At 39.6% G+C, this 20,846-nt stretch overlaps 3 protein-coding genes across 3 annotated transcripts; 1 reads left to right on the top strand and 2 right to left on the bottom strand.

The window, feature by feature from the left end:
• Positions 1–2,913: 2,913 nt before the first annotated feature.
• Positions 2,914–5,753, bottom strand: LOC5572613 (zinc finger protein 678). The gene is made up of 3 exons (XM_001654074.2): positions 5,565–5,753; positions 3,612–5,506; positions 2,914–3,551 (listed from the first exon to the last, which is right to left on the bottom strand). The coding sequence occupies exons 1-3, from the start codon at positions 5,573–5,575 to the stop codon at positions 3,022–3,024; spliced, it is 2,436 nt and encodes an 811-aa protein (XP_001654124.2). The 5' UTR covers positions 5,576–5,753; the 3' UTR covers positions 2,914–3,021.
• Positions 5,754–16,681: 10,928 nt separating this feature from the next.
• LOC5572612 (spindle assembly abnormal protein 6 homolog) lies at positions 16,682–18,671 on the top strand. Its single transcript, XM_001654073.2, has 5 exons — positions 16,682–16,780; positions 16,843–17,017; positions 17,088–17,704; positions 17,775–18,325; positions 18,476–18,671. The coding sequence occupies exons 2-5, from the start codon at positions 16,865–16,867 to the stop codon at positions 18,586–18,588; spliced, it is 1,434 nt and encodes a 477-aa protein (XP_001654123.2). The 5' UTR covers positions 16,682–16,780; positions 16,843–16,864; the 3' UTR covers positions 18,589–18,671.
• On the bottom strand, positions 18,609–19,328 carry LOC5572611 (coiled-coil domain-containing protein 12). Its single transcript, XM_001654072.2, has 2 exons — positions 19,074–19,328; positions 18,609–19,014 (listed from the first exon to the last, which is right to left on the bottom strand). Exons 1-2 carry the CDS (start codon positions 19,193–19,195, stop codon positions 18,669–18,671), a joined length of 468 nt encoding a protein of 155 aa, XP_001654122.2. The 5' UTR covers positions 19,196–19,328; the 3' UTR covers positions 18,609–18,668.
• Positions 19,329–20,846: the final 1,518 nt, after the last annotated feature.

The raw sequence follows: 20,846 nt of genomic DNA, 5'->3' as shown, positions 1-20,846 counted from the left end.
CCGATAATTATTGTATCCTCTTCCGTGGCCTCGTTTATTTTGGTTTTGAGAGTAATTTCGATACTGACGGTTTGGATCATTGTTTGGGTAGGATCTATTTCCTGAAAAGTTGGACGTTTGAGAGTTGGTTCCAGATCCTCCTCTACCACGTCCTCTCAACTGAAAACTAAATACCTGGGATTGTTCAGATTGAGATTCGTTGATTTTTTGGATAGCTTTTTGTATTGAATCAAATTCGTTAGCTCTAAAAATAATTTTTAATTCAGTGTTGGATACACCGTTAATCAGTATCACGGAGAAAAAACAGACAAGTTTGAAACAACTAATTTTTTTGTTGATATTCAACCCAAAAAATTGGTTGTTCCTAAACCATAATTTGTTGTTTTTAATTCACCACCTTCGTTTGATTCAATGTTGCTTATTAGGTTGTTTTAAGGTAGAGTTTCTTTGCAAATTCAACAAAGATTATGTTTGTTTCAAATCAAGATTTGCCTTTCCTCTAACCAAAATCTAGTTTGATTTCACCAATAATTAGGTTGTTTAAAATTAGTGTTACTAGAAGGATTCCTCGGTGTTTGACAATTTTTCGTTGGACGGCAAATAAAGCGAAATTATTTTCGATAATTCTATAATAAGGTGAGTTAGAAATAATACTCCGCTCATTATTTCCGCTTAGTGATAAATTTAATTGAATTATAGTGTACTGTGTTTTTATATCAGGAATGAGACAGAGAATCGTGCCATTGGCTGCTTGCATTATCCGACGATATCTTTGCATAACATCGGATGTGGAGCACCAGGTTTTTTCCTCAAATGCTGTGATGAATACGCACGACGAAACAAGGTAATTATCAATTGCATTACATATGTACTGTCTTATCTCAGACTAAATATCTATTATTTTTTTCTATCTTCGTTGAAAACACCCAGTGGCCAGAGGCACGAATTGGAATCCTTTCGTGTAATTCTCGCATTCCGGAAGCCATATCCACAGCAGCATCAGTTTTTTTTTCATGAAATGTTATGAACTGTAGCATACATAAGCTTTGTAAGTTAAATTTTGGAAAATAATTATATATTTATATAATACAGCATTTTTTATTTACAACAACAAAAAAATAAAAAGAAATGGAATGAACCTACAATCAACCAGGGATTTGTTAATTTCAAACAACGGATTACTTTGAAACAAACTTAAGATTGGCAAACTCAAACTGATTTTTCTAGTTTGAAACAAACTAAAGCCTTGGTTGTTTTCACAAATGTCAAACGAAACAACTAATATTTAGTTTGTTTCAAACAAGCTTTTGTTGAGTTTGAATTCAAAGTCAAGATGAAAACAAACAAAAAATGTTTGTTTCAGACAACGTAGGAGGTTGAATCAAACTAAAATTTTGGTTGTGCAATATTTAACCTAAACTTTAGTTTGAAAATAGCTAAAATTTGGTTGTTTTTACCATTTATTTTTCTCCGTATACGTTTGGTGGAATCTCATTGTCAATATATAATGTTGATAGTTTTTGCGAGAGTGTTTCGATTTCCTCACAAAATTTTTGTTGATCCCCTTTGTTTCTGGTGGCTTTCATTTTGGCCAAAATTGATTCTGGTGTTTCCACACTTTTGCATGCCTGTTTAATAGCATTTGTAATTTCTGCTAACGTTTGGGGATTGGCTGGTAAAGCGGATCGTGCTTTACCACTCAGTCTGGTTTTTATGAATTTTATAGCTGTTGCTTTGTGCTACTGCTCGGTTAATTCTGAAAGTAAATCGACAGAGTCGACAAATGTATCGAGCTCGGAAGGCGAGCCATCATAATTTTTAATCAGCGCAGTTGCTGTTTTTTTCCTGTCACGGTCGCCATGTGATGTCGAATGTCATCATCGCTCAGAAAAGACCTAGACGTGTTCGATGTCGAAAACTGAATGAATGTTCTTCATTTCTGTTTTAACTTACTTACTAAATACTTTCATACTCTACAAAGTCTACACAAAAGGAATAATGGAGAGAGAGAAGGTGGTAGCTCCGATCGAACCAATACCGATAATATATGCAACATGTGTAACGAGAAATTAGGTTCTCCCAGCAAGCAAGGAGGTCTGTAATCTGATCTTTTGCTTACCGGGTTCTATTGGGTGCATCGCACTCAGCAGGGTGCAATGATATATTGGTTGGCACTTGAAGAGTGCAAAGTGACTGCATGTTGCTAAGCTATTTCGTGAGAATTATTTAAAATGATGTGTTATGGATTTGTCAATTATGTTGCACAGTGATTAAGTCACTTTGTGCTTTATTAAGGCTTGCTTACTCTGTGTAGTTTTAACGTGAAGCTGGCTTAGCGTGCAGAGAACATAACAGAGAAGAGAACAGAAAGCAGAGCAGATAACACAACAGATACCAGATAACAGAGCGGAGAACAGAGCAGAGTACAGAGAAAAAAAAACTGAACAGAGGAGCGAACAGAACAGAGAATAATTGAGCAGAGAATAGAAAACAGAGCAGAAAACAGAGAATAGAATAGAGAGCAGAGGACAAAGCAGAAAACAGAGCAGAGAATAGAAAACAGAGCCGAGAACAGAAGAGAGCAGAGTACAAACCAGGGGACAGCACAGGGAACAAAACAGAGGACAGAACAAAACAGCGAACAGAACAGAGAGCAGAGAACAAAACAGATAATAAAGCACAGAACAGAGTAAAGACCACAGCAGAGAACATAACAGAAAACAGAACAGAAAAGTGAACAGAGAACAGAGATTAAAGAAAAAAGTAGAGAACAGAGCAGAGCAGAAAACATAGAATAGATCAGCGAATAGAGAACAGAGCATAAAACAACGAACCGAACAAAGAACAAAGCAGGGAACAGAGAACAAGGCCACAAAGAGAACAGAATTTCGGAGAATTGTGCAGTGCTCTACGTAAGGTGAACATCATTCTACCAGAGATAACAGTTTATTATCTCATCTTCATTAAACATATAGGAAAACAACTTCATATTCTACAGCATTTCTCAGCTCAAGAAGACTCCTACATGGGTCCCATCGATGGATCCAGGTTCAAACATTCTGCTGCATTCTGATCCTCCGAATGGTGCTGCATGATCGTCTGGGGAATCATCATTTTCGTGCTCAACACGTAAAGTGATCCGTCGTCATCCAGTACCCTTTCTACTCCGTCAGCTGCCACTATGGAGACCGTGTTCGTTCCGGCAATGTTAAAATTAGATAGCTCAATTTGCTGCTGATCAGTGTGAACATCGTTAGGCACTTGCGGCATTTCCAGAAGGTTGTGATCTTCCACCGAGGTAGGAATCGATGACATGGAGTTAGATTCCACCGCTTTTGGGGTGATGCAATCTTCGATCGACGAGATCGTGATTATGGTCACGTCGGGTTTACTTTCTATTTGCTGATCGTCTTCCGGCTGGGAAGAAGAATTATTTTCACCGAACAGGAAGAGCTTGCTTTTGGACTTGTAGTGCGACCGCTTGTGACGATTCATGGTCGAACTGTGGTAGAAGTGCTTGTCGCATAGCTCACACTTGTAAGGCTTTTCACCTGAAAAGATAGATATGATGAGTCGAAAGGTAGTCAAATACAAACTCCTTATCAACGTACCAGAATGAATCCGCTTATGCACTTTCAAAGCACCAGCCTGCGAGAAGTTCTTCCCACACAGATCGCACTGAAAGGGAACTGCGTCATTGCTGTGCAGTCGCTGATGTCTCCGCAAGTTCGAAAGCTGCTTGAAGATCCGCCCGCAGATGTCGCACTTGATCGAGTTAGGGTTCCGATGATAATGTTCATGCTCGGCAAGCTGCAAACTGTCTTTGAACTTCAGATCGCAGAACTCGCAATTGGTTTCCTCGATCGTGAGAGGATGATTGTTGAGAATATGTTCGGAAAGGAGGCGGAAAGTGCTGAACACGTTGGAGCAGAAGCGACACTCGCATTCCAAGCAGATGTCCGGAGCAGTGCACAGTAAAATGTGCTCTTTGAGGAGTGGTTTAATTCGGAAGCTTTTGAAACAGTTGGGACAATTGAAGGGTCGTTCTCCGCTGTGGATGCGACGATGTTCAATCAGTCGAATCGTTTCTTTGAACCCTCGATTGCAAATTTCGCACTTGTAGGGCGCATCCTGAGAATGGGTTCTCTCGTGTTGAAGCAAGCAGGAAGACTTGTTGAAGATTTTGCCGCAGATCTTGCAAACGTATTGAATCTTTCCCGTGTGGATATTCTCGTGCCTACGAAGGGTACTCAACAGGGAATAAGAATTGCCACAGTAGCCACAAACGTAACGCTTCATCCCATCGACGATGATGATTTTGGTGGAAATTCTCTCGGCTTCAATCTTTGCAGTGGCCTTCTCATCTGCTTCCTTCTCTTGAGCATGTGACCGCTCGTGGGCCTGACAAACCACCACGGAAATGAACCTTTCATCACAGTAAACGCACTTGATAGGCTTCTCCGGTTCCTCATGGGATGCAAGATGTTTGTTCAACAATCGAACCGAAGTGATCATCCCTGGTTCCTCGCACTGGATACACGTGTAAGGCAGCTTATCGACGTGAATGCTCAGATGCTCCGTGAGTGCTTCCTTACTGTCACATGGTTTCGAATCACATATGTAGCATTTGTTGCGACGATTTAGAAACTCCTCATCGTCCGTTATCTTCATCTCGTGATTTCGCTCGTGCCGTTCTAGATTAAACTTGGCAGCAAACCTTTTATTGCAATATCGACAAACGAACCTCCGGTTTGCATTCCGAATGGTGTCGTTTTCCAAATCCGCCTTGTGATACCTTCTCTGATGGGCCGTTCGATTGATTCTCGTGGAAAAACGCGCTTCGCAATAGTTGCACTTGTGAGGCTTGTCCGGGTCATGCATTTCAAAGTGTCGATTAAGCGAGGAGACGCTCTTTACCTCACCGGAGGCACATTTCTCGCATCGGAACGGAACCATTTCGGAATGCTTCTTGCGCAGGTGAACTTTCAACTCGGCCTGGGATTGAAATTTCGTCGAGCAAACATTACAGTTTGGTTCCCCGCGAGGCCGTTTTTCGTCCTCATCGCTTCCGCTGTCCCCTTCTTCATTCTCAGCAAAGGCATTTCCATTATCTGACTCTGAGCTGCTTCGCTCCAATTTCAGTTTCTTCCGTTTCCGTGCTTTCCTTGCAGCTTTCGACTGTTTTAGCTTTTTAAGACGAACCGATAGAGGAATATCGTCCTCATTTTCACTCTTAATTGCCGCCTTCGGTTCTGGCTCCTCAACCACTTCCGTCCCACATTCTACAAGAAGTTCCTTATTGTCACCATCATCCTCTTCCGGTTCATCCTTAATCTCAATCGCCGGAGCCAAATCTGTTCCGTAATCATCTGAAGTCATCGAAACCGGAACCGCTCCCGTTTCCGGTAGCATTTTCTCCAGCGGTGGATTCTCCTCATTGTCGCTTTCGTTCTCGCGTTTGACGATGTAGATCTCTTCGATGGCATTGCTTCCCGAAATGAATTGCCTGGAAAGCGTTCGATAATGTGATAAGGAAATTTGGAGCACAACATTGTGTTGCTTACCTTAGAAGCATTTTGACGATCGATCCAGGAAGCCTTAAAAGGTCATTGATTTATTTTATCTAACATCATCCACGTAATTCAACCAACTCAACGAATAGCACCTGGAGCTTTCTAGAATTATTGCAATAAACTTAAAGGTTTTATTTTAAATAGGAAAATATTTTACGAATTCCGCAAATAATACGAAAATCTAGCGTAACATTTGAAAAGGGCCTAACTGCAAAATGTAAACAAACTTGATTATTCATTATTCGCATCATTTTTTACGTAAATTACTCCTACATACTCTTACGGGCATGCAAAATGCATTATTAATGGTAATTTTATTCAAATTTAAAAGGGCCTATCTGAAAATGATAAAACTAAGAGGGCCTAACTGGTCATAAAAGGGCCTAACTGAAAATTTCCATCAAAATCAGATAGGCCCTTCCGTGCATTTTTAATTTTCCTCCATATTTTTCAATATTTAGCCATTGTATAGTGTTTTTCTCACATAATGGAACCTAGTGAAATATTTGAAAAGGGTCTATCAGCATTACTTCAAAATTGAGAAATGCTCAATTGAAGATTCTGAAAAATATTGATTGTTACTATTTTGAACTCATTGCTTTCTAATAGTTTTAAACTTTTGTTCGACACTCATAGTCTATTACTGGGCCACGTAACGTTTTAAATCTAACATAACATAAAAACTAGTAAAAAATGTTGAATTCAAACATCATCGGCAGATAGGCCCTTTTACGAGCCTTCAAACCAGTTAGGCCCTTTCAATTAGGCCCTTTAATTGAACATGGTTTCAGTTAGGCCCCTCCAGTTAGGCCCTTTTATATAACATAGTTCCAGTTAGGCCCTTTTGGAATTTGTTAATTTTATTGATTATTGAATAGATTTTCAAAGTTTTAGAACAAAATCAATCGATTATGTGAGAAAATCAACATTGAATATTGAAAATTCTTTATTGAAGATTCAGTACTATATTGATTATTCATATTTCAAACCCTTTCTCCTATTTACTAGTTTTATACTTGTGTTCGACACTCATAATAGTCTACTAGGTGGCCCATAACGTTTAAAATCTTAAATAACAAAACAACTCGTGAAAATGGTTGAATTCAAACATCATCGGCAGATAGGCCCTTCTACGAGTCTGCAAACCAGTTAGGCCCTTTCAGTTAGGCCCTTTGATTGAACATGGTTTCAGTTAGGCCCCTCCAGTTAGGCCCTTTTATTAAACTTAGTTCCAGTTAGGCCCTTTTGGAATTTGTTAATTTTATTGATTATTGAAGTGATTTTCAAAGTTTTAGATCAAAATCAATCGATTAGGTATGTGAGAAAATCAACTTTGAATATTAAAAATTCTTTATTGAAGATTCAGTACTATATTGATTCCTATTTCAAGCCCATTCTCTTTTTTACTAGTTTTATCATAATCTTAATGCGAAGTTAGTTTTATTCTGAAAAAAAATCAACCCTCGTGCGTTAAAATACACTCAAATAAAGATTTAAAAAAAAAAAAAAAAAAAAATCAATTACATTAAAAATGTTGAATAATTTTTATTTGTTAATTTTTATTTGTTGCCTCTAGTTGTGGATCGAGTTCCAAAAGTCGCGATTTTCACAAAAACAAATTCGTTTGTTTTTGTAACAGCCCTGCAAGAATTCTTCTTATACTTCTTCTTGGCATTACGTCCTCACTGGGACAGAGCCTGCTTCTAAGCTTTGTGTTCAATGAGTACTTCCTCAGTTATAAACTGAGAGCTTTTTTTTGACAAGTTGCCATTTTCGCATTCGTATATCGTGTGACAAGTACGAAGGTACTCTATATTCACGAAAGTAAAGGAAATTTCCATTACGAAAAAACCTGTACCGACCGGGAATGGAACTCAGATACCTTCAGAATGGCTTTGCTTTGTAGCCGCGGGCTAAAACTGCTCTGCTAAGGAAGGCCCTCAAGTATAAATCAAGTAAAAAAGTGAATGGGTTTGAAATAGATATAATCAATAAGGTACTGAACCTTCAACCGAGAATATCCAACATTTAGCTATAACATTGTTTTTCTCTCGCTTTATTTTATTTAAAAACTATGAAAATCACTTCAATAAGCAATAAAATCAATAAAGGGCCTAACTGGAACTATGTTTAATAAAAGGGCCTAACTGGAGGGGCCTAACTGAAACCATGTTCAATCGAAGGGCCTAACTGAAAGGGCCTAACTGGTTTGAAGATTCATTGAAGGGCCTAACTGCTGATGATATTTGAATGCAACCATTTTCACGAGTCGTTATGCTATTTGAGATTACTAACGTTCTGGGCCACGTAATAAACCATAATGAGTGTCTAACACAAGTTTAAAACTAGTAAAAAAAGTAAATGGGTTTGAAATATCAATAATCAATATGTTGCTGATTTTGTATAGAATAGTTTCCAATATGTAGCTTGTATGATATTGTGTTGTTTTCTCACATAATCATTAAATGTTGTCGAACAATTATGCAAATCACTTCAATAATCAATAAAATTAGCAAATTCAAAAAGGGCCTAACTGGTTTGAAAATTCGTAAAAGGGCCTATCTGCGGATGATGTTTGAATTGAACTATTTTTACAAGTTGTTGTGCTATTTCAAATTCAAATCGTTGTGAGCCACGTAATAGACCATTATAAGTGTCGAACACAAGGGGTTATCCATCAATTGGGGCCTCCTCCAATGGGGGGATGTACGAAAATGTGACAGTGCATGGATTGGGTATTAGAAAAAGCGTGACAGAGGGGGTAGAAGGGTTCTAGAAATCCCGAAAAACGATGAACGTCATTTTTGGATCTTTCCCAAGTATGAAACTAGTAAAAAGCGAATGGGTTTGAAATAGGAATAATCAATATGGTACTGAATCTTCAACCGAAAATTTCCAATATATAGCTATTATATAGTGTTTTTTTCACATAATCGCTAAATTTTGTTCAAGATTTATGCAAACCAACTCAAAAATCAATAAAATTAGCAAATTATAAAAGGGCCTAACTGAAACCATGTTCAATCAAAGGGCCTAACTGAAAGGGCCTAACTGCCGATGATGTTTGAATTCAACAATTTTCACCAGTTGTTGTGTTATTTGAGATTAGAAACATAATGGGCCACGCAACAGACTTTAATGGGTGTCGAACACAGGTATGAAACTAGTAAAAATGCGAATGGGTTTAAAATAGGAATTATAAATATGGTACGGAATCTTCAATTGAGAATTTCTCAATGTTTACCTTTTTGCAGATAGGCCCTTTTCAAATGTTACGCTAGAAATATCTTGAAGAATGTGTAAACAAACCGTATCGAAAAACTCGAGTTTGACAATTTGAGCGCGTCACGTTAGCCCTTTATTCAGTGTGGATAGGGGTGCTTGATTGTCGATGAAATTTATTGATTTCTGAAGTTCGATTTGAAAATGTTGAAAGGTAAAAAATATCGTATTTCACCATCAGGTGAGCCTCTGTACGCAGGGCTGCCACATATACAGATTTATCTGTATTACACAGATTTTTTTATTCTTACACAGATTCAATTTGTATGAAACACAGGTTTTCTTTCAACAATTTTTGTATGGACACAGATTTTTTTGTATGGGACACAGATTTTCTAACCTGGAAGATACAGATTTTCTATCAAATCATCTGGCAGCTCTGTCTGTACGTGACATAAATCAATACAGAGTCAGAATTAGGGCGAATGTGAACACTAATACATTGTCAGTAAAATCGGTTTGAAGTTCAGCGGATATAATTTCAATTCTATATTATGTTTCCGATCGATTTGATCGCATGATGCATTTTTGTATGATCCATTACAATATTACTTTTGTAACAAACCATTTGATTTATTTTCATATTATGAACAACATGTTAAAATAAATAAAAAAGCATCATGCGCCATTCATCAAAATTGAGGATTGTTGCGCCCCTCGGTTTTTCGTCTCCTTCAGTTTGACAGCAGCGATTGTGCCTTTCTACCTCATCCTTCTGGTTTGACTATCATCAGCTTCGCCGTTTTGCTACGCTCTTTCACACGAACCTTCTTCACTATCGACCTTCTGCACACTCAGTTTTAAATGCGCCCCTGCTGCCACACTCAATCGCAAATGCGCCCGGTTACCGCAGGGGGGGAAGTTGGGCGAAATTGACATCAGAGTTCGTATCGAAAGAGAATATCAAATGCGCCTTTATGTTTTTCTCACTTATTTCGTGAAAAACGTTATTTTTAAGAAACAGTTGTGCATTATATGATTGTAATTTATCAAATAAACTGTTAGGTGAATAAAACTCAATTTGTTTACATTTGTCAGTTAGGCCGTAAATCTGGTACTGTATTGAAATGTTGAAAAGTAAAAAAATCGTATTTCACCATCAGGTGAGCCTCTGTACGTGCCATGAATTCCTTTGTTCTTTTCACGTTCGTTCAAACCTACTCAGAAGAGAGTAACTTTAACTCACTTTTGAACTTTTGAGCTAGTTGTCGAAAGTGAGTGACATTATTCTACTAAAGTGAGTCAATTTTAACTCACTCATGAGAGAAATCAACTTTACTTACTTTTGAGTAACCACGTATATTTCTGAGCCACTTTCAACTGTCAAATACATGTAAAAATTTCGCTAACAAGCCAAGATGTGTATTTATTAGAATAAACATTAAAAGTAAGAAAATAAGTGCTCAAAACCCTGTTTAAAACAGAAATTCGATGTAACTGTTTAGAAAATATACTTTTTTTTGTGTAAGTTATATTATCGTACAATTTTGATTTGATCTCATCATCTTTTTTTACAGCTTCATTGAGTACCTAATTTAAAAATACTCCAACACGTTAATGCTTCCAGTGGATGATTTGCCCTTTAAAGGAAGCACCACACTAGACAACCGATTAGCTTGTAACGCCCAGCGGCACAGTCGAAAAACGTTCCTGACGAAAAGTTCCTACTGAAGCGGAAATCGAACCCACACTCCTTGGAACGATGCGGCTAAAGGCTTGGTACCACTAACCCCACGGCCATGAAGCCCACTAGCTTTAGCAACAACGGATTGGATCTCGGATACGCTAAAGACCCGGATGAAAAATAAGTTACTCCAAAACTAGGTCTAGAACTTCTGGCAATCAACAAGGTCAACTTTTATATAAACATTATGCATTGTAAATTTGACTTACATTAAATATACAAATGATACGCATTTTATTTCCAAAAATGGAAAAGCCAACATTTATGATTTCTTTCCCGGAATATTGTTTAAAAAGTGAGTGACATCTACTCATTTTCGCAAATTTCAGATTAAACGAAGTGAGTAAGTGTTACTCTAATTTTGACATTTGACAGTGTTACTCTCAAATGAGTAACAAGGGCTTTACTCGCTTTTCAGCAGTTCCACTTTGTTCCGAAGTGAGTCGAAATCTACTTTGAGTAGATCTGAACGAGCGTGTTGACTTTTACTGTGCGCCGTTTGTTGGTGCTGTCTCGCTCTCTCACGGGCACCTTGAAAACTAAGATAAGATCGGACAACTGGCTTCTTTTAGTTGTTCTTCTTTTCATCCATGAGCCCAATTGTAAATTTTCCACCCTTGCGTGTTACGCTAAAACAGTGTTGCCATTTGTATGGAAGACGGTACACTGTTTCATTCGCACTTTCGGCTCTTTCGATAAAAATGACTATCCAGATGCGATTTACTGCTCCGTACACAATTAAAGGCTTTGCACTTAATTTCTTATACTTTCAAGCTGATTTCGCTTCAATATTTGCTTTCATTCACATCAGTCGGCTAGTTGGCACGAACTTTTATGACCAACCGCAAATAATAACAACCTAACAAGTTAACCCGACAACACAGTCAAAACCAAAACAAACGCTTCCGATGGTAATTTTTCACACGCAGCCACACACTCGGAGACATCAAAATCAACCAATCAAATTCTATACCCAGTTGTCCGATCTTTATCTTAGCTTGAAAACAGGGCGCACAGTGTGCCTATGCATGCTGTGGTTCTTATGGACTTGACAGCTCAACAATAATAATTAATTTTCAAAAGTCACGGTCTACTAAGACATTTGTCGAGCTACCACATCTCTTTTTCTTCGACGAGTAACGCAATCTATGTCATTACCATATTTTATTCAAATGTTCCTTGTTTTTAAAGCTGTCTTTTTGACACTTTTTCCAACTTCTGTTTCTGTTTTTCAACTTTGTTTTTCCAGTTCCACCTGCCTTCTTCGGTTGTTTTTTTTTTCGTTGTAAGAACGCTTCCCTCGTGTACTCTATCGCACATTTTCGGCTTATACTGTAGGATTTTCCTCAGCCGGCAAGGCGTCTCCCTCCAATGTATTGAGATTCGAGACATTTTTGATTCCTTCGATCATAATTCTATCTGCCTTTTTAAGGAACTCCCTCTTCTGAGGCGAGAATTGTTTTGCTTTCTCCGGTCAGATTTCCACCGGCCAAGTGGGCATCTCTATCTTAACAGGCGAGATATTCTTGCTTTCTGCGGTTGGATTTTCATCCGTCCCGTCGTTAAAGCGACTCCCTCATATATGAGGCGAGACATTTTTGCCTTCTCCGGTCAGATTTTCATCTGCCGTTTGGGCAAAGACAAATTAAAGACCTTCATGTCCCTTGCGAATGCCCAAAATTTTATGGCTCATAAGGTAATCTAGAATGCCGTGAAAAGTATACTGCGATGTGTCAAACTTGGGTACCTTTTGCACTACCGAGGGACCAGTGGTACCCAATCTGAACCCGAGTGCGACGGACCTGGTTTGGGCATCATAGTAAACATGAAATGGAATTCTTCTGAAGTTGCTTCGAATAATTCACTACATTCCCTCTGGGAGTTTGTCCAGAGTTCCTCAGAAAATTTCTCAAAAGTTTCTTCGGGAATTTCTCTAGACTTCTTCTGGGGATTCCTCTAAAAATTATTCCGGATTTCCATCGGCAATTCTTCTGGATATCATCCAGTAATTCCTCGGAACGTCCTCCGGATTCCACCGGCAATTCTTCTAGATTTCTTCCAGAAATTCCTCCAGTGATTCATTTGGATTTCTTGAAAGTTCCTCCGGAGTTTCTTTCCAACTGTGGGAATTTGAATTTTCTCCTTAGTTTCTCCTGGAATTTCTTCTGAGTTCGTCAAGCAATTACTCCGGTGTTTCTCTAGAAACGCTTCCGGACTTCCTCCAATAACACATCCGGAGTTTCTCCAGGAACGCCTCCTAAGTTTCTCCATGAATTGCTTCGTAGTTACTCCAGGATTTCCTTTAGAGATTTTCTAGGGTTTTTTTCCAAAATTCCTACAGAAATTCCTTTAGAGTTCCTTCGGAGCTTCACCGGTGATTCCTCCTGAGTTGCTTCAGAAATTCCTCTGGAGTTCTTTCAGCAATTCTTTTGGATTTTATCCAGCATATGCTTCGAGGTTTCTTCAAAGCTTCAGGAAGAACTCCGGAGAAATTTCTGAAGGAACGCCGGAAGAATTGTTAGAGGACCTACAGAGGAATTCATGGGGGAAACCCGAAAAATTCCTTGAGGAATACCCGAAAGAACTACGCAAAGGAGCTACGAAGGAAATCCAAAGTACTTCCCGGTGGAACTTTGGAGGAACTTCGGAGGATATACTGGATTTCATCCAGAAGAATTGCTGAAAGAACTCCTAAAGAATTTCTGGAACAACTCAGGAGGAATGAACGGTGAAGCACCGAAGGAATACCCAGAGATCTTTAAAGAAATTCCTGTAGGAAGTCTGGACAAAATCCTACAGAATCTCAAAAAAAAAATCCTAGAAAAACTATGGAGGAACTCCAGATGTGTTTCTGGAAGAACTCTGGAGGCGTTTCTAGAGAAACTCCGGGGTAATTGTTTGACGAACTCTAGAGATATTCCTGGAGAAACTAAGAAGGAAATTCGAAGGAATTCCTGGTGGAGCTCCAAAAGAATTCCCGGAGGAATTCGTGGAGAATATCTCCAAAGGAAATCTCCGGATTATTTCTTGGAGGGAATTCTCGGAAAAGTTCTTGGAAGAAATCCCCGGGGGCATTCCTGAAGGAAATCCTCTAAGAAATTCCTGGAAAAAATCTTCGGAAAAAATCCTGTTGCAAATTTTCCAAGAACTACCTGGAGAAAATTTCCAGAAAAATTCTCTGAAGAAATGGGTGAAATACCCAGAGGAAATTCTGAACGAAATCCCCTGAGAGATTGCTATTGGAAATCCCCTTGGTAATTCCTAGAGCAAATCGCCAGGGAAGTTTCTGGAGGAAATGCTCAGGGGAATTCCTGGACCAATCTCCGGAGGTGCTTCTGGAGGAAATTCCCGAAGCAATTCCTGGAGGAAAGCACAAAAGAATTTCTGGACGAAATCCCCGTAGGAATTGTTATTAGAAGTCTTTTGGGGAATTCCTGGAGAAAATTTTCAATAGAGCTCTTGACGAACATCCCTGAAGGAATTTCTATTCGATATTCTCGGAGAAATTCCTGGAGTAAATCCCCAGAGGAATTCTATAAAACAATCTCCGGAGGAATTTTTAAGAAAATCCGCAGGGAAATTTCTGGTACAAATCCCCGAAGGAATTGCTATTGGAGATCTCCTGAAGATTTTTTGAAGAAAATCCCCGGATGAGTTCTTGGGGGAATTCTCCGGAAGGAATGCCTGGAGCATATCGTCTTAGAAGTTTCTGGAGGAATTCCTGGACGAAATCTCTGGAGGAATTTCAGGACGAAATTACCAGCAGAATTCCTCGAGGATATCTCAGGAGAAGTTTCGAGAAGAAAAAAATCTCTAAAAAAATCCCAGAAACAATTTTTGAAGAAAATCCTCAAAGGAATTTCTCAATGAATTTCTGGACGAAATCCCCAGAGAAAATCCTACACGAAATCTCCGGAGGAATTGCTATTGGAAATTCCCTGAGGAATCCCTGGAGTAAATCCCGTGAGGAACTACTATTGTAAATCCCCTGAGAAATTCCTGGCGAAAATTCTCAGAGGAGTTCTTGGGGATATTGCCGGAGTAATCCTTGAAATCCTCGGAGAAATTCCTGAAGAAAATCCCCGGAGAAATTCCTGGTTGAAATCCTAAGAGAAATTCCTAATTCAAATCTCAAGAGAAATTCCTAAAGGAAATCTCCGGGAAAATTCTCTGAAAAAAAAATTCCCGACAGATTTTTTGAAGAAAATCCTGGACGAAATCCCCTGAGCAATTGCTATAGGCAAATATTTTCAAAGCTAAACGATCACTCCGACATCTGGTGGCTAGTAGGAAAACCGGCAAAAAAGAGGTTGGGTTGAGAACTTACCGTGTGCAGCATAGGAAGGACCACACAATTTACACTTTTTCTCGGAATCGTTATTTTGTATACGATCAGAGATCATTGAGAAACAGAATAAACTTTTTTTCTTTTGAAAATTTACAGATCCGGTCAGTGCTCATGTACGATTAGTGGGATAAAATTGGAAAATTTGTGTTTGGCAACATAGGCTAAACTTTCGGATTCTTTGTTAGTGGTTAAATTTGTTGTGAAATCACACGTATGGCAAGAATAATGGTACAAAATGAGTATGCCAATGGAAAATAGTTCAATAATCGATTGATTATGAACTAATTTTTGGGTTGAAGGATTGAATTTTGGACGTAAACAAACATTTTCAGTGACATTTCACTCGTTCTTCCCCAGCGACCTCTATGACGGTGGCGCATTATATTTGCCTATAGAAATCCCCTGTTGAATTCCTGGAAAAAAAAATCTACAAGAAGGTCTAGGAATACCCCCAGAGAGAAACCTTGAAATTCTCGGAGAAATTCCTGGAGAAAACTCCCGGAGGATGTTCTGGGGAAATTGCCGAAGGAATCGTCGAAACCCCTGGAGAAATTCTAGAAAAAAAATCCTGGAGATAATTCTCCAAAATTCTCTAAAAAAATCTCTGAAAAAATTCCCGAAAGTTTTTCTGAAGAAAATCATCCTAGAGAAAATCCTGAACCAAATCACCTAGGAAAAATCTCCGGAGGTATATCTGGGGAAAATCCCCGGAATTCCTGGACGAAACCCCCGGAAAAAATCGTGTATCAAATCGTCGAAGAAATTTCTTGAGAAAATCCCAAAAGGAATTTCTGCACGAAATCCACGGATAAATTTCAGAAGAAAATATATACCCAACGGGATACCTGGAGCGAGTCCCCGGAGAAATTCTTGCAGTAAATCTCCGGATGAATGCCTGAAAGACTGCACGTTACTTTGTTTTGAAGAATAGCAACGGTTGGATGGGTTGGATAGCGTTGCCAAATATACAAACGCACTGTTAACCGACAGGGTGGGTTGCTGTTTCCCATACGTGTTTAGCAACGACCGGTGCAATGTCGCGTTATGATGGTCGTTAGCAATTTGTGTTTATTCACGCTGCGGTGGGCATCGTCTTAAGACTTGACAGCTCAACAATAACAATTAATTTTCAAAAGTCACGGTCGATCTACCACGCATGCTATAAAACGTTTGACTTTTACTGTGCGCCCTGTTTTCAAGTTGTCTGTGAGAGAGAGTGAGACAGCACCAACACACGGCGCACAGTAAAAGTCAAAAGAACAAAAAAAAAATTTTTGGCACGTACAGAGGCTCGTAAAAGTTAAACGTTTTATAGCATGCAAAGGCTCATTGTGCATGTAAAAGTCAAAAGAACAAAAGAGAGCTTCGACGGAACCAACAAACGATGGCTGTCAGCTAAGCGCGGCAAGAAGAAAAAAATGTGTGCCTTTTCGGGATCACAAAGTGATTGTGATTCCCATTCGTCTATGATTTTCAATGTGAAAAAGTAGTATTTCAGCCCCGTGAAGCCTCCAGGCGTTTGGGTGGGCCTTCCAAAAAAATAAATTGAAAAACAAAAACAACATAAAAAAGTAAAACCCCTGTGGCGTTTTTGTCGACAAACTGAACGTCAAACACGGCTCATATTAGGAACTATTTATAAAATGAAAGTTAAAATATGTTATAGCCGTTATTTGAGTTGGAAAATGCTAAAATAGTTGAAAGAGCATGCTTTTTCGTATTATTTATTAAATTTGTCCACAAAAATTCGTGATTCTGTTTTTGATCGAACGACACAGGATCATTGGACACCCCTAGAAGCAGATGCGAGTGCTGATAACGAAGTTTGACAGTTTGTAGGAATTCAAAATCGGCTTTGATTACCGGTAGATCGCGATAAAAATACTCGTTGGTGTAAACAAACGAAATTCTGTGATTTTGGTGATTTAATTCCGTGGATTTTATGTGAATTTCAGATAGCTGGAATCGTTCAGACCAATGGATAACTATTTCATAGACCCGCAGCGGCGGCGTGCGATCAAAGTGTTGTTTCCCAATCATCCGTTGACTGTTAATAGCGAGAGCTTCGGGCTCCGGAACCAGCTCAAGTACAATGTCGTTGTGGAAAAGATGGATCTAGTGAATCTGATTGTAGGTCACAGCGGAAGCGCGAAATTCTATGAATATGATGATGGTTTTAATTTAACTTTGATTGTTTCAGCAAATCCGGCTGACCGAGTGTAATGACCAAGCCAAAATGTTCATTGCCACCATCGATAACAACATGTACGAAAAGATTCGCCTGGAGCAATCACTTCACGTTACGTTCCAGGGCTTTATTGACCACCTGACAAAGATACTGGACAGTTGCAAGAAGGAAGAATTACACATGAGTTTAATGAAAGACGATTCCGCGCAGCTGTTGCAGTTTTATGAAAAGAGCTCGTTCAAGAATCTCACGCACCTCTTCCTCCAAATTGAACCTGCTTCTATGGAAACAATTCTTTTCCACATAAATCTTTCGTTGCTGTCGTTCCAAGATCAGGTAGCGAACTACGCGACCCAGATGCAAAAATACCACCAAGAGCTAGACGGACGGGACGAAAGCATACACAGACTGCAGGGGGAAATCCGGGTGCTGAACAACAAACTAATCGAACAGGAGAATATGATTTTCAGTCGTAACACCGAAGAGATCAATCGACTGCAGCAGACGATTAAGCACATTAATGAGTCGAAGGATTTGGAGGAGAAGCGTTTGAAGGCCGTCATCTCCAGCATGCAGGAGAAGATCGATCAGCAGAGCAAGGAACTCCTGGCGAATTCCGATCGAATCATGTAATTTTATTGGACTTTACTCAACTTTGTAGCCAACTGATAACTAAATTTCATTATTTAAATCTTTCAGGCAAGAAGTCAAACGGTATGAAACCCTTCGGGAGGAGAATCTCAAACTTAAATCACACAACGGCCATCTACGAGAGGACAGCGACCGTGTGAAGGCGGAACTACATTCCTACCAAAGTCGCGATGGCCGAAACGAATCCACGATCGTCGACCTGAGACGGCAACTGATCGAACTACAGAGTAAGCTGAAAATTTCCGAGAAGCAAAAGTCTGAACTAGAAGCGGAACTGGAGGCGGAGCGCAACATTTGCCAGACGAAGAAAAACGCCCTCCAGCTGACAACGGACGAAATTGCAAACGCCAACATCATGATGTCCAACATGAGCAAAGAAATCATGAAGCTGAAGAGTAAAATCGAACTGCGGACGGAGATTGCCATGAGGCAGGAGAAACTCATTCAGGAGAAGGAGCGAGAATACAGCGAACTACAGGAAACCGTGAAACAGATTCAGCAGGAGCACGTCAAAAATCGAGCGGCCGCTGAGGAATATGCCCAAACTGTTCGGCGAATCAAGGAGACCTCGGACGCCATTGAGGAGAAATACCGGAAAAGTAAGTGTCCTTTCAGTGCTGTCAGCATAAATTTATTTTAGTGGACACCTTGTGCATGCTGTGAGAACCAGACAACCGTTTGCGCTGGTTCCATTTTATAAAATGAACAGTTCTTATGTTCTGATGTAACAATAAATCCCTCTTTTACAGAAATCAATGACCTAATTGTGAAGGTTTCGCATAACCAAAACATGGAACCGGTGTCGATGTCCATCTCCCAGGTGCCCAATCGATATCTAAGGCCACATAATCGGATCGAGTAACGCTACACGCAAGCTGCCAATTGTACAGTCCACTTAACATAATTTATAGCTCAATAAAAAAAATACGACCAAATTCTACCTTACTCTTCATCGTCCTTACTTCCGGCTGCTATCGCAGCCGAGGCCACGTTCACCGCCTGCAGAATATCGTCCTGACCCGCTTTCAAACGGTCCCGTATCAGCTCGGCAATGGCTTTCTGCGTTCGCCTCTCGAGCTTTTCCAGCTTCTTCGACACGTCCCGTTTCAGATCCCAGTCTGGTTTCCGTGGGGCCAAATTCGCAATGTCGATTTCCTCGATGACGATCGGGGCCTGCATCATCTCCAGCTGGGAACTCACTTCCGCCTCGACATCGGCCGGTTTGATTTCCTCCAGGGCGGTCTCTTTGATTTCCTCGCTCTCGGGTCGGTAGTTACGGAACACTGGTCTACAAAAAGGTATGGGTAATCATCAAAATGTTTTAGATTGGGACGTAATTAGACTTACTTAGGAACCACTTCTGCCTTTTGATCCGATTCACCATTCGCGAATTCCTGTTTCCGCTTGAGATTTTTCAAGCGTTCCTTTCGCTTTAGGGCCTCTTCTTCTAACTTTCCTACGGACTCCATTTCTGAGTAGTTGTGGTATAACAATCAACAATAATTATTAGGAAAATGTAACAGCCGGAAAATGTAAGAGCAAGGTAACACGAATTGAAGCAGCTTGTGGGGATTTAAGGTAAACAATACTGCTGTAAACATTTTTATCGTTTTGACGTTTCTCTGCGCGACACGCTTCAAAAATACCACACAGAGCTACACAAAATTTTCTGCTTTGCCTACTTTCCCAGCGGTACTACATCCACATACACGCAAACAAATTTTGTTGTATAAACCGAATCCATGGTAGAATTAAGAACTGCACCAACGATTTTCAACCGACTACAAAAATCTGTTAAGTTTACTATTGCGATTTTTTTCACCACTTAGACTTTTGTGATCTGAATTTCGTCTTTCTCAGATTTCGCCTTCGATTTCGCTGCCCCTTTTCGATCACCGCCGCCCATGCAATTATCCTGATGTTCATGACAGTTTTCTTCGGCCGGCTCAGTGTTTACCATTTTCTCTTTGTTCTCGACTCACCAGCTGGTCTTGTTTACACAACAAAACCAGCTGGCCTTCCGATGTTTACAGTCATCGTCATTGTTCTCATGCTCCAGCTGGTCATGTTTTCATGTGAAAACCAGCTGGTAGTGATTGAAATCAAGGATGAAAGGTGAATGATGTTTGAAAATGTAGCATCAGTACATTATTGGAAGCTTCTAAATTTCGCCATGGAAGTCTAATCATTCGTGAAAATTACAATATAATCTAGTGAAAATCACTGAGCAGTGCAGTAAATTTGACTATGTCCATAGTAGCATCCACTACAAAGCATTGTATTTCAATCCGTGACACCCACCGTACAACACAGTGTGGTCAAAAGTATGATACGAAACTTCTCAAATCAAGAATGTTTCTAGTCAAAAATACTACAACTCTGGTTAAATCAACAGAAGAAATTTTCTTGTGTAGTGATGTTGACTATGTTTTGGTAGAGTTAACAGATTAATGTAGTCGGTTGAAAATCGTTGGTGCAGTTCTTAATTTTACCAGGGATTCAGTAGTTTCTACAATAAAATTCATTTCAGTGTACCCTCTTTGAGAGAAACTACACGGAGAAAATGGAAAACTCTAATTAGCATAATATCTCGCATAACTTATGATCTCACCCTAAAAGCCATTGGTAACCGAGTGTGTAGCTTGTTGTTACCGAGCAAACGAATGAATTTGAACGATATTTAACTATGCTAGGATGGGGAGAATATCCTCCTCTATCTCTCAGTGGAAATAGTTTTCGTCCTGGTCCATTCATTTGCTTAGAAACAAGGAGCTACACACTCGGTTACCACTGGCTTTCAGGGCGAGATCTCAAGTAATGCGAGATATATATTACAGATTGGCATAGACACTAGCGCATGTGCGTTAATGTGCGGTGAGTAGCGAATCAGGCCATGCATTTACATAATGACAGCTCGACCCGTAGTCAAATTTACCGAGGGTTGATTCAAAAGTGATTTCCATGTATTTAAAATTTGTTCCAGGTCACGGAAAATAATGAAATTCTGGGTTGTGACTCAATTTTCAACGTAGAATCAGAATATTTGAAAAATCTAGAAACCTCTTAGCAAGCCAATTGACTTGTTTGGGCTGTGAACAGTTTCGCCAATTCGTTTAACTT

The sequence above is a fragment of the Aedes aegypti genome, chromosome 1 (assembly GCF_002204515.2).
Source record: "Aedes aegypti strain LVP_AGWG chromosome 1, AaegL5.0 Primary Assembly, whole genome shotgun sequence".
NCBI lineage: Eukaryota > Metazoa > Arthropoda > Insecta > Diptera > Culicidae > Aedes > Aedes aegypti.
This window is presented reverse-complemented; position numbering and strand designations above follow the sequence as displayed.